The 14,144-nt window shown below is 35.1% G+C and overlaps 1 protein-coding gene across 2 annotated transcripts in view; it reads right to left on the reverse strand.

Annotated features, from left to right (window-relative positions):
* LOC109833906 (protein ANTI-SILENCING 1-like) overlaps positions 1-14,144 on the reverse strand; it is a 30,308-nt gene that overhangs the window by 4,653 nt on the left and 11,511 nt on the right. The window contains exons 8-12 of one of the 2 annotated variants that reach the window (XM_020401767.1): positions 12,730-12,814; positions 11,453-11,555; positions 11,298-11,365; positions 9,631-9,679; positions 9,418-9,534 (exon numbers count right to left, since the gene is read on the reverse strand). In XM_020401767.1, the coding sequence (XP_020257356.1) occupies positions 9,481-9,534; positions 9,631-9,679; positions 11,298-11,365; positions 11,453-11,555; positions 12,730-12,814 (359 nt within the window). In that variant the 3' untranslated portion in view covers positions 9,418-9,480. Of the gene's footprint in view, positions 1-9,417; positions 9,535-9,630; positions 9,748-11,297; positions 11,366-11,452; positions 11,556-12,729; positions 12,815-14,144 lie in introns of both variants that reach the window. The other variant, XM_020401768.1, reaches the window with a different exon arrangement.

Here is a 14,144-nt window from a genome sequence, read left to right on the forward strand (position 1 = left end):
GGCCGGGTCTGATCCAGACCACGGACCGTGGATCATGGGCTAGCACGTGGGTTTTTCATCCAAACTTTTACTCTTTTTTTATATTTTTAATTATATTAAACTTGTATTCATAATTATAAAATTATTTCTAATTTATTTTTAGTAATTTAAACTTGTATTAAACTATTTTAAAGTAGTATTAAACTTTTAAATCCTTTCAAGTAGACAGCAACGAGCTTAAAGATCGTTGTTTTGTCTCTCAGTGGGTCAAAAGGCCCATGAGCCAACCTATGGCCTTTTGGCTTTGTTGATAGCTTGTTGCAGGCTCAAAGGGCTAAAGGAAAAACTAGTTGCAGACTCAAAGGTTAAAAGAATAACTAGTCCAACCAAAAAATATATCATGGGTCGGGACGGGTTGGACGTGGGCCGGACTTACTTCTTTGATTTTGGGTTTGGGACTACACACAGCCCGCCCGTGGCCCAGGTATATCATGGGTCGGGTCAGCCCGACTAACTACGGGCCAAGTTGGGCCGTGACCCGTGGCGAGTTAGGCCAAGTCGTGATCCGGCCCACACCCAACCCTATCAACAAGGAAAGAACCAAAATGTGCCAATGAAGATATATAGCGATAAGGATAAATGCTTCTTTTGCAAAAAGGCTAGGCATATGAAGAAAGATTGTATTAAGTACAAGAAATGGCTCATAAAGAAAGGTAATTTCATCTATTTTGGATCATGAATCCCTTTTCGTTGAAGTTCTAAATCATTCATGGTGGATTGATTCTAGTTCTATAATTCATATTGTCAATACCATGCAGGGCTTTCTCAACCTAAGGAAGACAAAGGGAAATGAATAGTGTATCTATTCAGAAAATTGGATGCATTTACAAGTCAAAGTTGTGGGAACCTTTAAATTGATTTTGAAGGCTAGTTTCACATTGGATTTGATTCTGGCTCTACAATCTATATTGTCAATATCATGCAGGTCTTTCTCAATCTAAGGAAGACGAAGGGAAATGAATAGTGCATCTATTCAGGAAATCGAATGCATTCACAAGTCGAAACTGTGGAAACTTTTATATTGATTTTGAAGACCAATTGCACATTTGATTTAGAGAATGTCTTTTATGTTCCATGATTCTCTAGAAATTTTATTTCAATTTCGAAATTAGTTTATGTTGGTTATGGTTTTCATTTTGAAGGAACATATTTTGATATTTCATTGAATGAAGTCCATGTTAGTGGTGGAACCTTAATTGATAATTTATATAAAATTGATCTAGAACCCACATTTGAGTCGACTTATTTGAATATGCATGTTGATGTTGGATAAAGTGAAACTTCATTAATGAGAACTCTTCTACATTATAGCACAAAAGATTGGGACATCTCTCCATAGAATGAATTAAGAGATTTGTAAATGATAGAGTTTTAAAAACTCCTAATTTTTCTGGTTTTGGTACTTGTGTGGATTACATTAAGGGAAAGCAAACTAACAAGACCACTAAAGTGCTAAGAGGAATTCTAATGTTTTGGAAATCATATACATTGATACCTATGGACCTACTCATTGCCTAAATAGTCAGAGATATTTTATCTCGTTTATAGATGATCATACAATACCTATGGACCTACTCCTTGCCTAAACATACATACATATTTTATCTCGTTTATAAATGATCATATAATACTTATGGACCTACTCCTTGCCTAAACATACATACATACATATATAAATTCCTTTTTGACAAAACAGAGGCACTAGATGCCTTTAAGAGCTGAGGCGGAGGTAGAGAAATAAAAGGATAAGAAAATTAAAATTACAAGATCAGGTACAAACAGAGTACTATGACAAATACACAGAAAATGGACAAATGTCAGGTCTATTTGCAAAATTCCTCAATGCAGAGGGCATCATTGCCCAATATACAATGTCATGTACATCACAACTAAAGAAGTGTCTCAAAAAAGAGGAATCGCACGCTTATTGATATGGTGAGGAGCATGATTAGTAATTCTATTCTTCCTAAATCTCTTCAGAGAGAAGCCTTCAAAACTGCAGTGTATATTTTAAATAGGATTTCATCTAAAATATTCCCAAAACATCATTGGAACTATAGATGGAAACCTAGTTTAAATCGTTTACACATATGGGGTTGTCTAGTTGAAGTGATGATTTATAATCCATACATAAAGAAACTTGATCCGAGGATAATTAGTGGTTTTTTATTGGCTATTTAGTTAACTCTTAAGGGATATTTATTTTATTGTGCTTCACACTCTGTAAGAGTAGTTGAGGCTAGAAATGCTAGATTTCTTCAAGATTCTAAACCTAGTGATAGTGCATTTCGTCGAAGGATAGAATTTGAGAAATTACGCGAGGAAATCGGGTTGCATAAAAATAGAGATTTGGTTATTCTTCAAAGAAATCAAACAGATGACCTTGACAAGCAACCGGTCTCAGCCCATGAAATTAAAGTTCATAATGAACCTCCTGTTGATGTAAATCAAGAGGTAAGATTAAGAAGGTCCTCAAGGGAAAAAAGATTAGATGCTTCTAGTGATTATGTTGTATATCTTCAGGAGTTTAAGTTTAATATCAAACCTAAGGATGATCCGCGTATGCTTTCACAAGTAATGAATGGAGATCAATTTAATCTTTGGTACTAATGTCATGAAGGAAGAGATGAAATCTATGGCTAAAAATCAAGTCTGGGATCTCGTCGAATTACTAAAAGGGGCTATAGTCATAGGCTGCAAGTGGGTCTACAAGACCAAAAGGGACACTTCTGGTAATGTTGAGCGATATAAGGCTAGACTTGTAGTTAACGGTTTCACTCAAAAAAAAAGATTGATTATCATGAAAACTTTTCTCCAGTTTCTATGAAGGATTCATTTAGGATTATCATGGCTCTAGTAGTTTATTTTAATTTGGAATAACATCACATAAATGTGAAAACAGACTTTTTAAATAGGGATCTTGAGAAAGAAGTATACATGAGACAACCAGAAGGATTTTGTGATGAGACAGATAATCACTTAGTTTGCAAGCTAAAGAGATCTATATATGGACTAAAACAAGCCTCATGCCAGTATATATTCCTTAAGGTCAGTGGGAACAATGTTATATTTCTAGTCCTATAGGTGGATGATATTCTCCTTGCAAGCAGTGATCTAGGTTTGCAAACGTGAGACAACAATTCCTCTCTGAAAACTTCGAAATGAAAGATTTAGATGAAGCTTCTTATGTCGTTAGCTTAGAAATTCACAGAGATAGGTCTAAAAAAACTTTAGGACTCTCAAATGGCCGATGTTGAAAAGGTATTAGAGAGATTCAGCATAAAAGATTGTCCGTCTATATAAGCACCTATCATCAAAGGGGATAAACTCAGTCAAGATCAATATCCACAAAATAAACTAGAAAAGGAACAGATGAAGAACATACCTTATGCATTAGCTGTGGGCAGTTTAATGTATGCACAAGTCTGCACTAGACCTAACATTAGATTTAGAGTAGGATTGTTAGGTCGATACCAGAGTAATCCTGGTATGGAGCATTGGAGGACTGCTAAAAGAGTCATGAGATATCTGAAGGGAACTAATGATTACAGATTGACTTACAGACATATTGATCATTTGGAGGGGTTGGTAACTCAGATTCAAACTATGTTGGATGTGTAGATTCAAGAAAGCCTACTTCGGAATATGTCTTCCTTCTCGCCTAAGGTGCCATATCTAGGAAAAGTACTAAGCAAATAATTATTGCTTCATCTATCATGAAGGCAGAATTTATTGTATGCTATGAAACAACTACACAGGCATTATGGTTAAGGAACTTTATCTCAAACCTCAAAATCGTTGATTCTTTTGCAAGGCCTATGACGATCTATTGTGATACTTCGGATCCAATGACTAAAGCATTATCGGCAAAATAGTTCCCAAGTAATGTAGAGCATATTGGATTGATTTAGCTCATCATGTGTTTGTTTTCTCTATAATTGTTTTTTACACTTGTTCTCGATATTTTCGGAGAAAAATTTGGAATTTATTGTGCATAAATAAAGTATTCATATTTGAATTATATCCTAACGAATATAATTCAAATAAGGTGGCCTAGTACACGAGGCTCCCACCGTTGTGGGCTCTATGAAGGTACATCTGACCCTCCCAAAAGCCCACAATGGTGGAAGCCCCGTGCATTAAGCCACCCTTATTTGAAGTAAACAGTGTTGTTAATGCGTGAGACATAATGCGGGGCACAAAACATCTTTACGCGCACATGCGCAAGGTACAATGCGATGCGTGCGCCCGGGTGACGCGAGACGCCCACCGCACACATAATTTCTCAATATATATAATCAAGCACGAAATAACATATTTTTAGAATTTACATGAAAAATATGTCAGGATAAATAATAAATTACTACAAAATCACAATATAATACCTCAATTTCTAATGTTAACCCATCATAATAGCAAAATGAATAAATTTTCAAATCAAATGTTAAATCAAGACTAATATCCAAACAAAGAATTAGTAATGGCCCTCAATTGAAGGCTACTAAAAAGACCTAATGGATTTATTTTGCTTTTTGGGATATGGATTATCAAGTATAAGACTCGATTAAAATGTTTACAAACAAAATTATATGAGGATATGTACTACATGCACCATGCACAAAGTAAGGATGTATGTGAGGCGCAAAAGGCGTTGATGCATCAGATGTGGGGCGCTTCGCCACCGCTCCGCACTGCAAGGCGCAGTTAGGCGCGCGCCTTTGAAAACACTAGAAGTAAATCCGTTGGGATAGTTAAAATAGAACCCAAGCTACTTGTAGGAAGTCATTCATAAAGTTTGCTCATAAAGTTGCTCACTTAGTGAATTTATGCATCGTGATATATAGAAGGAAGAGCTCGTTATTACTAAGAGCTTGAGTGGGAGCTATCTACTACTAAATATAGTATGAATTTTAATTATGACCATACTTCGAAGTTAATATGAGATATTTGTATCATGTGGACCAAGTAGGAGAATGTTGTATCCAGATAAAGTAGTGCCCCACATGATAATGAGTATCTTAATTTGTTACGGTAATTGAATTCTTATCCTATAAAGAGTTGTAGTGGATTGAGATAAGATCATATATAAATAGTTTCCCTGATGAATGGAAACTGTCTTTAAGGAGTCGTATCTTTTAAAATTTTCAGATATAATATAAGGATCCTATCTTAGCCTATAAATACAGTCATAGTTTCTATATCAGATTTAGGCTATTCGATAATGCATAAGCTAAAAACTCTTTCCATATTTTTTATTTTAGTCGTGATCTAATTTTTGTTCTTTGTTTCTGTATACGCTCAGATTATCTCTAGTTTTGATCTAATTTTCTGAGTTACAAATCGTTCTAGGCAACAATGGCTGGAGGTATCTTTTAATTTAATTAATATCTGTTGAGTACTCTATATTTATTTAGATTACAATTTCTAACAGTTAAAGTTGGCCGTACTTTTTTGTTTCTCTGATTTGAACAAAAAGACATTTACTAGCAACACGATATGAGTACAATACTAGAATCACAAAACACACAAGAAAGTAGAGTGGATGTGAAGAATCAATAACTTTTAGACATGTTTGTAAAGAAATATAAGACAAATAAGACATTAGGTGGGAGTCTATCATCCTTCCATGTTACGCCGCAAACTAACAAAGATATTAAGTAATTATATAATGAAAGTATGTGAAAGCTGGCCACATATCTTTTTATCAAGAGAACTTAAAATCTCAACTTCAATATCCTTCGTAGATATTTCCAGATGTGTAGCACATACGAACTTTTTTACTCCAATCCTAAACTTAGATCATTGTTTTATACATCTATTTGCTGATCATGACATATACACCTCCAAATCCACCAGTTATATCAATTCTTGAAGTATTTTGTTGATAAAATCTTAGCTCATATCCTCAAAGCACGTTGGACTCAATCCTTCAAGCCACGCCAATCTGAAATAGCATTCAACTTTTTGGGTGAGCTCTCAACATGCTCAGTAAGTTGTACGTATTCATTAATTTATGTAACTAAAATCATGCATATACCAAAATGCACTATTGGTATTTGGAATTACATGATGGTAATTTGGCCGAATGAGTTCATAAAAAATGTACAATGTTTTTTAAATCTTCTTCGTGCACAAAAATCAGGTATTACCACTCTCTCAACAATAGACCTCCTGCAATGGGGGTTCAGAACCTCGCATTGTGGCACACTGCCTTTTACATCGTTTTTCAACTAAATTGCCAACCACCACAATATGTTTAGTCCGAACTGCAAACAATGACGCTATATCGTCATCATTCTTGATAGGTTTGACTAACTAAAGTTCTAAACGAACACTAGATTAACGTACAATGCCAGTAGCGGAGGTATGAATTTCAACAAGGGGGTCTAAAAGAATTTATACTTAAACACAATAATATTTTCTTTTTCATGATTATATCTTCACTACATAAATATATGTTTGAATTACAAAATCTAATTTTAGATTAAAATATAATATTTATCAAACACAACAATGAATATAACTACAAACAAGTACTAATCTTTCACGAAATTATAAGATCCTAAGTTAACACAAAAGAAAAAAAATAGCCAAAACATTATCCAGAAGTTTCTATAAGGATTATCTGCATTAAAACTATCCAACTAAACATATTTGTATACAACCACAACAAAATTATCCACATTGAACTTATAAGCATTCAAGGGTTTTTCTCCACATATTTCTCATCAACATCTTATAAGAACAATGATTGCATTTTGGTTTGCATTTTGTCTATTGGATATTAAAAATTCAATTAGTTCATTGAATATGTTCCAAAAAGACTATTAAATTTTTTGCTGACAATATAAAATCTAATAAGATCAACCAAGAAATAGACTTCAAAAATTAAAAGAAATAAGAAAGAAAATAATTGCAAATCAACCAATCAAGAAGTAAAACTCTCAAAACTCAAAAGATAATTTTTTTACATGCGCATCAACATTGTGGGGCTAATTTTTTTCTTTTCATTTCTAGATCCTAGGAACTTACGTATCTACATTTTTAGATATTTCCATTTTTAGATACTAGATCATAGAATTTTACAATGTCATTACCTTATTCTTTGCAATTTTATTTTTTTAAAGTCCAAGGCCCTTCCGACCCTTATGTGGTTCCGACACCATGTTATTCCTCAATATGATCCCAACATCATTTAGTGAAATATGCATGTCATGTATAACCTATAATGGAAAAATCAAATAATCAAATATACCAAGATCGATATGGATCAAATTTATGCCTACAACGGTCATGAAATATTGTAGATCATATTTTGAAAAATTAATTACATGCTTGTATAGTAATAAAAAATATCAATATATCATTCTCATGTAAAAGGCAAGAAAATCGTAAACTAAAGAACCATGTAGTTCTCTAAGAGTTATTGTAACTCTTATTAGGCTTTTCTAAGACAAACACGTAAATATCAAATTTTAAATAAGCCCAAAGTTTAACATGTAATAAGTAACTACACGCTAAATCCAAATAGATGTAGGCATATAATCAAAAGCTTAACAACTATATTATCCGATATTGGATGATTTAGGATTTACCTTTAAGTATTTCTTTTTCCACTTCTTTTCCTTTTCTCCTTGTTTTAGGAATAGGGAGAAATACAGGAAGCAAGGTATTGAATACCCTTCTACATCTCTTTCTTAGTCAGAGGACAAATATCTCTTCCCTCTCACCATACAGTGATACATCCCTAACTCCTCCTTAGCCATGTGTTCATCCATTCCTTCCAAGATAACACATCCTCCACCTCCTACTTTATCATGACATGTGCCCTATTTTGCAATAAAGTTGTTTCTATTTTTCATATTCACACATCTTTTATTTTATTATTACAATATCATATCAATTTGTCTTTGTATTTGCAAATATTTATTGCAAGATCATATAAATCCGTTATCTAACTCATAATAAATTGATAAACACAAAGATAAATATTCGGGGTATGAAACCTCAGATCAAGGCAGCAGACAATAGGTTTTTTTCTAAAACAAACACGTAAGTATCAAGTTTCAACTCAGCTCACATTGTATATGCGATAAGTAACTATACCCTAAATCCGAATAAACACAAGTATTATAATCAAAAGCCTAACAACCATATGTTTCTATAATCAAAAGAATCAATTTAGCACTTACCTTAAGTATTTCCCTTTTTCTCTTCTCCTTTTCTCCTCTTTCTTCTGTTTTTCTCTTCTTCTCCTCTTCTTTTTTTTTTCTTCTCATCTAATTTCTTCTTTTCTCTCTTCTTTTCCTTTTCTTCTTTTTGTTTAGGAATAAGGAGGAATATAAGGAGCAATGTGTTAAATACTCTTCTCAGTCTCTTTCTTAGTCCCAGAAAAAATATCTCTTGCCTCTCACCCTCCAGTGAAACCTCCCTAACTCCTCCTTAGCCATGCATTCATCCCTTCCTTCCAAGATACCACATTCTCCTTCACCTCCTCCTTTATCATGACATGTGTTCTATTTTGCAATAAAGTTATTTCTATTTTCATTTCCACACATCATTTATTTTCTTATTATAATATCATATCGATTTTTCTTTTATTTGCAAATATTTATTATAAATTCATTATCTAATTCATAATATATTAATAAACACAAAGATAAGAACATGGGGGTATGAAATCTCAAGTCGAGGCGGCAACTAGAGCTAATGTTACCTTAGGAGATCCTCGAGTTCATACTTCTTTAGAGAATGAGTCGTTGATTTTGGAGGCAGCGAGATTTCCAAAGTGACGAAAGCAAGACGAAAGGAAAGAACAGCCATTTTGGGGATTGTTGTCGCACCTTGGGAGTTGAGGGTTTTATTCTGTAGCAATCTAGGTTTTAGATGCTAGTGGGTGTAGTTACTGCGTTGCGGAGAGGAAATGGAGGGTGGGGGTATTGCATTTTTTGGTTTGGTGAGAGTGAGAGTTGCAACTATATTTGCAAATTCAACTTGGTTGCAAGTGCGAATCACAGCTTAGATTTGGCATAACTCATAAGTTGTAGTAAAGAGGTATTCGCAACTGTAGTTGCAACTGCAACATCTACATATAACGAAACAAACACTTGTGATTGGGAAAATGACTAAATTACGTGAAATTGCAGTTTGCAACCACTTCAGTTGTGGGCTACTGATCAACCCCTTAACGCAACTTTATTACATGATAGGCCAAAATCAAGATTCATTCAATTCTGGTGATCTAGTAACCCATTGAAGTAAAAATATTGCCATGTTGTACTTTGTTGTCAGAAATTTGTACTTTGTAAATAATTAACTAAAGATCCCAATGCAAATCTAAGTGTATTTTTAAGAAAAAGTAAAAGAATATTCTCAAACCTTGATGAGGGATAGATGATACAGTCCGAAGGAGATTGGTTAGTATATAACGACTGGTTAAAGCTACTTATTGGTCTTTAAGTTCCTCTTAACTTTCTTCTTGTCATCACCTTGTCCCTGCAAACATATGGAGGAAACTTATAAGCAAGAGCATTTTAAGAGATGGGCATTTAATGCTCCCACATCTTATTTATATGCATAAAGGTTGACCACCTTATATAATTGGTTCAAACAAGTTACAGTTTTCTCTTGGCGTAAAAACCAATCCATCGCCATTTCGTACTCAATCGTGTTAGGCTGAGAGCAGTGAGATGTTGATACAGCCTTTCTCTAAATTGCACAGTAGTACATAACCATCAGAAAAGGGCAAAGGTTATATAAACGGATTTCAGAGGAAGAAAACAGCAAAATCAGTACCATTTCCTCCCTTTGCAGCCTCCTCCTGTTGACTGTAAGATGACCAACAAGTGTAGTTGTCTTTGGAGGCATCGGCAACATACCTTTACTGGCCACGAAGGGACTGCATAAATAACAATGAGATCAACAACATTTAGAATGGTACGGCTAAAATTGGCTTGGACATGATCCTTGTTCAGCTAGCTAAAATCTTCATCTGGCATCTGGATTAATTTAAACTCAGAAGTTTTTGAAAGTAATTATGTTAATGATTTCATTAAAGACTAATGTGGGATGACGCCAGGAGTTTTGGTGCTTCAATACATAACACAAATGACAATAACATAAGGCGTAAGTAAAGGTTTTTGCATATATGCTCTAGTTAAAAATGTCACCGATCATGCCAAAACATCAAAATGTAAATCAAGTTTGAGAAAATAGGTTAAATCTTAGACGGCAAACCAATAGAAACGTCAAGAAGAGTCAACAAATGAAGAAAAAGGAAAAAAGAAAGTATTTCACTCCATATCCGTAGTATAACAAAGACTTTATCCCAAATTTAATATAAAAACCCACTGTCATAAAGATAATCATTATAGTTAGAGAATTAAGAAAATAACATTAAGACAAGTTGTAAAATCTCTGCAGATACTTCATGACTTGAAGTCCTTTTCGTAAGCAAAGAGAACGGATATCATAAATGATTTTCAGATTGCTGAAACACCCTACAATGAGTCTGTGGCTTTGCGAGCGAGCGAGAGTGAGAGAGAGAGAGAGAGAGAGAGAGAGAGAGAGAGAGAGAGGAGGGAATGAGGCTGATGATTGCAGGAAGACAAGCACACAACACGGCAGCAAGCTTTTGTGTTACAAATTTACAAATGCAGCAAGTGCATGATGTGTTATCTATGGAAACACCAGTGATGGCAAAAGTAGTACAACAATATGAACCAGTAGGGCCCGTATATTCTACAAAAAGCTTGCAGGCAAGACATTCATTGGTGCAAACATCTTATAAAACCCAGATTCCGATATCAAGATAACAACAAAACCAGTAATAACTCGTCTTATAAACACTGCTACATGGAAGACCACATAGACAAAATAAGAAAGAAGTGCATGTTCAATTGATGCATATGAATCAACTATCTAGTTGCAGATTTTGGCTATAAAACTGGAGAACTTATAAAATAAAATAGCAGAAGGAATATAGACGATAACACTTGAAAATGATGAGTGATTATGTTAAGAATAGAAACTGCCAATAAAGAAATGTAGTATATAATCAAGGAGGTGTGTACCTTCCATCCATTAAACATCCTGTATTAATCTTTTGAACTGCCTCATTTGCTGCATCACGCGATTTAAAAACAACGTATGCTTCACCTGAGGAGCAAAATTAACTTTTCTCATTATACTTATTAGAACATGTAATGAAGCAATTTAACCAAGAAACGTAACCTCCTTAAGGCTCTTGGCGTAAAAACCAATCCATCGCCATTTCGTACTCAATCGTGTTAGGCTGAGAGCAGTGAGATGTTGATACAGCCTTTCTCTAAATTGCACAGTAGTACATAACCATCAGAAAAGGGCAAAGGTTATATAAACGGATTTCAGAGGAAGAAAACAGCAAAATCAGTACCATTTCCTCCCTTTGCAGCCTCCTCCTGTTGACTGTAAGATGACCAACAAGTGTAGTTGTCTTTGGAGGCATCGGCAACATACCTTTACTGGCCACGAAGGGACTGCATAAATAACAATGAGATCAACAACATTTAGAATGGTACGGCTAAAATTGGCTTGGACATGATCCTTGTTCAGCTAGCTAAAATCTTCATCTGGCATCTGGATTAATTTAAACTCAGAAGTTTTTGAAAGTAATTATGTTAATGATTTCATTAAAGACTAATGTGGGATGACGCCAGGAGTTTTGGTGCTTCAATACATAACACAAATGACAATAACATAAGGCGTAAGTAAAGGTTTTTGCATATATGCTCTAGTTAAAAATGTCACCGATCATGCCAAAACATCAAAATGTAAATCAAGTTTGAGAAAATAGGTTAAATCTTAGACGGCAAACCAATAGAAACGTCAAGAAGAGTCAACAAATGAAGAAAAAGGAAAAAAGAAAGTATTTCACTCCATATCCGTAGTATAACAAAGACTTTATCCCAAATTTAATATAAAAACCCACTGTCATAAAGATAATCATTATAGTTAGAGAATTAAGAAAATAACATTAAGACAAGTTGTAAAATCTCTGCAGATACTTCATGACTTGAAGTCCTTTTCGTAAGCAAAGAGAACGGATATCATAAATGATTTTCAGATTGCTGAAACACCCTACAATGAGTCTGTGGCTTTGCGAGCGAGCGAGAGTGAGAGAGAGAGAGAGAGAGAGAGAGAGAGAGAGAGAGAGAGTAGGGAATGAGGCTGATGATTGCAGGAAGACAAGCACACAACACGGCAGCAAGCTTTTGTGTTACAAATTTACAAATGCAGCAAGTGCATGATGTGTTATCTATGGAAACACCAGTGATGGCAAAAGTAGTACAACAATATGAACCAGTAGGGCCCGTATATTCTACAAAAAGCTTGCAGGCAAGACATTCATTGGTGCAAACATCTTATAAAACCCAGATTCCGATATCAAGATAACAACAAAACCAGTAATAACTCGTCTTATAAACACTGCTACATGGAAGACCACATAGACAAAATAAGAAAGAAGTGCATGTTCAATTGATGCATATGAATCAACTATCTAGTTGCAGATTTTGGCTATAAAACTGGAGAACTTATAAAATAAAATAGCAGAAGGAATATAGACGATAACACTTGAAAATGATGAGTGATTATGTTAAGAATAGAAACTGCCAATAAAGAAATGTAGTATATAATCAAGGAGGTGTGTACCTTCCATCCATTAAACATCCTGTATTAATCTTTTGAACTGCCTCATTTGCTGCATCACGCGATTTAAAAACAACGTATGCTTCACCTGAGGAGCAAAATTAACTTTTCTCATTATACTTATTAGAACATGTAATGAAGCAATTTAACCAAGAAACGTAACCTCCTTAAGGTATGGCTATTAGGGCTGTGCATGGTTTGGTCTAGACCGAAAAAAACAACCGAACCGACCGAAAATTAGCAGTTTGGATCGGTTTTGTTCGTAGGTCGGTTTGAATCGAGTTGAAAACTTTTCAACCCCAACCGCCCGAACCGACCGCATCACTAATAACACTATAATTTTTATTTCGTATCCATTAGAAACCATACCCGACCCGTTCACTAAAATCCCTCAAATCTCAATACCTAAACCCTAAAACCAAGCCCACAGCAGCACTTCCTCTCTGTCCACAGTTCCGCACTCCGCTCTCTCTGCACTCCGCAACGCACCGGCGCAGGCGTTAGGCCGCAACGCAAGATCGTACCACAGCGCCTACCAGCGCAACGCCACAGGCGTAGCTTCTCTCGTCGACTCCGACTCGCCGACGTCGTCTCAGACTCGCTGCCTGTTTGTTGCCTCGAATTTCTTTCAGCTGCCGACTCGAATTTCCTTCACTTGCCGCCAAGCAGCCACTCATCACCGTCTTCATGGCCGAGGCTGAACCATCTCCTCAGGATCCATCTCCTGCTTTGGGGACACTCGCACCCGTAGTGGAGGTATAAACTGAAAACCCTAATTTTGAATCTATGCTTTCAGTTTCAAGGGGAAAGATCTAAATTTTTTAGTTCTTGATGCATGCTACTAAATTGTACATTAGTGAGAAATAATTAGCTTAATTAGATTTTATGATTAAAAATAGATTTTCAGGGGGACTACAAATTAGATCATAAAAAATACACATTCTCACAAATTAGAACCGAACAAACCGAACCGAACAGAACCGAACCGACTTGTAACAATCAAGGTTTTAAATATCGGTTATCGGGGATTTATCGGATGGCCAAAATCCTTATCGGATAGCGAAAATCGGGGATATATCGGGGATAAGTAGTATTTATCGGAGTGATATACTGGATGGTATATATATAATATAATATAAAAACAAAAGTTAAAAACTCAACAAAAAACAAAAATCAAGTAAATCCCGCTGGAGATAATTCACGGAGTAGATAATTTACGGAGATTCTTCACAACAAGTCTCACAAGTAGATAATATTTGTTTAAAGAACAACAAAAATCAACTTAAAAAAAACAGAAATAGTTCGAAGGCGAGAAGAACTGATACATGTTCAAGTAAATCTCGTTGGAGTTCGAAGGCGAGGCGAGCGAAGTTCACGGAGATTCACGAAGGCAAGGCGAGCGACGAGATTCACGAAGG

This window comes from Asparagus officinalis, chromosome 3 (assembly GCF_001876935.1).
Source record: "Asparagus officinalis chromosome 3, Aspof.V1, whole genome shotgun sequence".
Taxonomy (NCBI): domain Eukaryota; kingdom Viridiplantae; phylum Streptophyta; class Magnoliopsida; order Asparagales; family Asparagaceae; genus Asparagus; species Asparagus officinalis.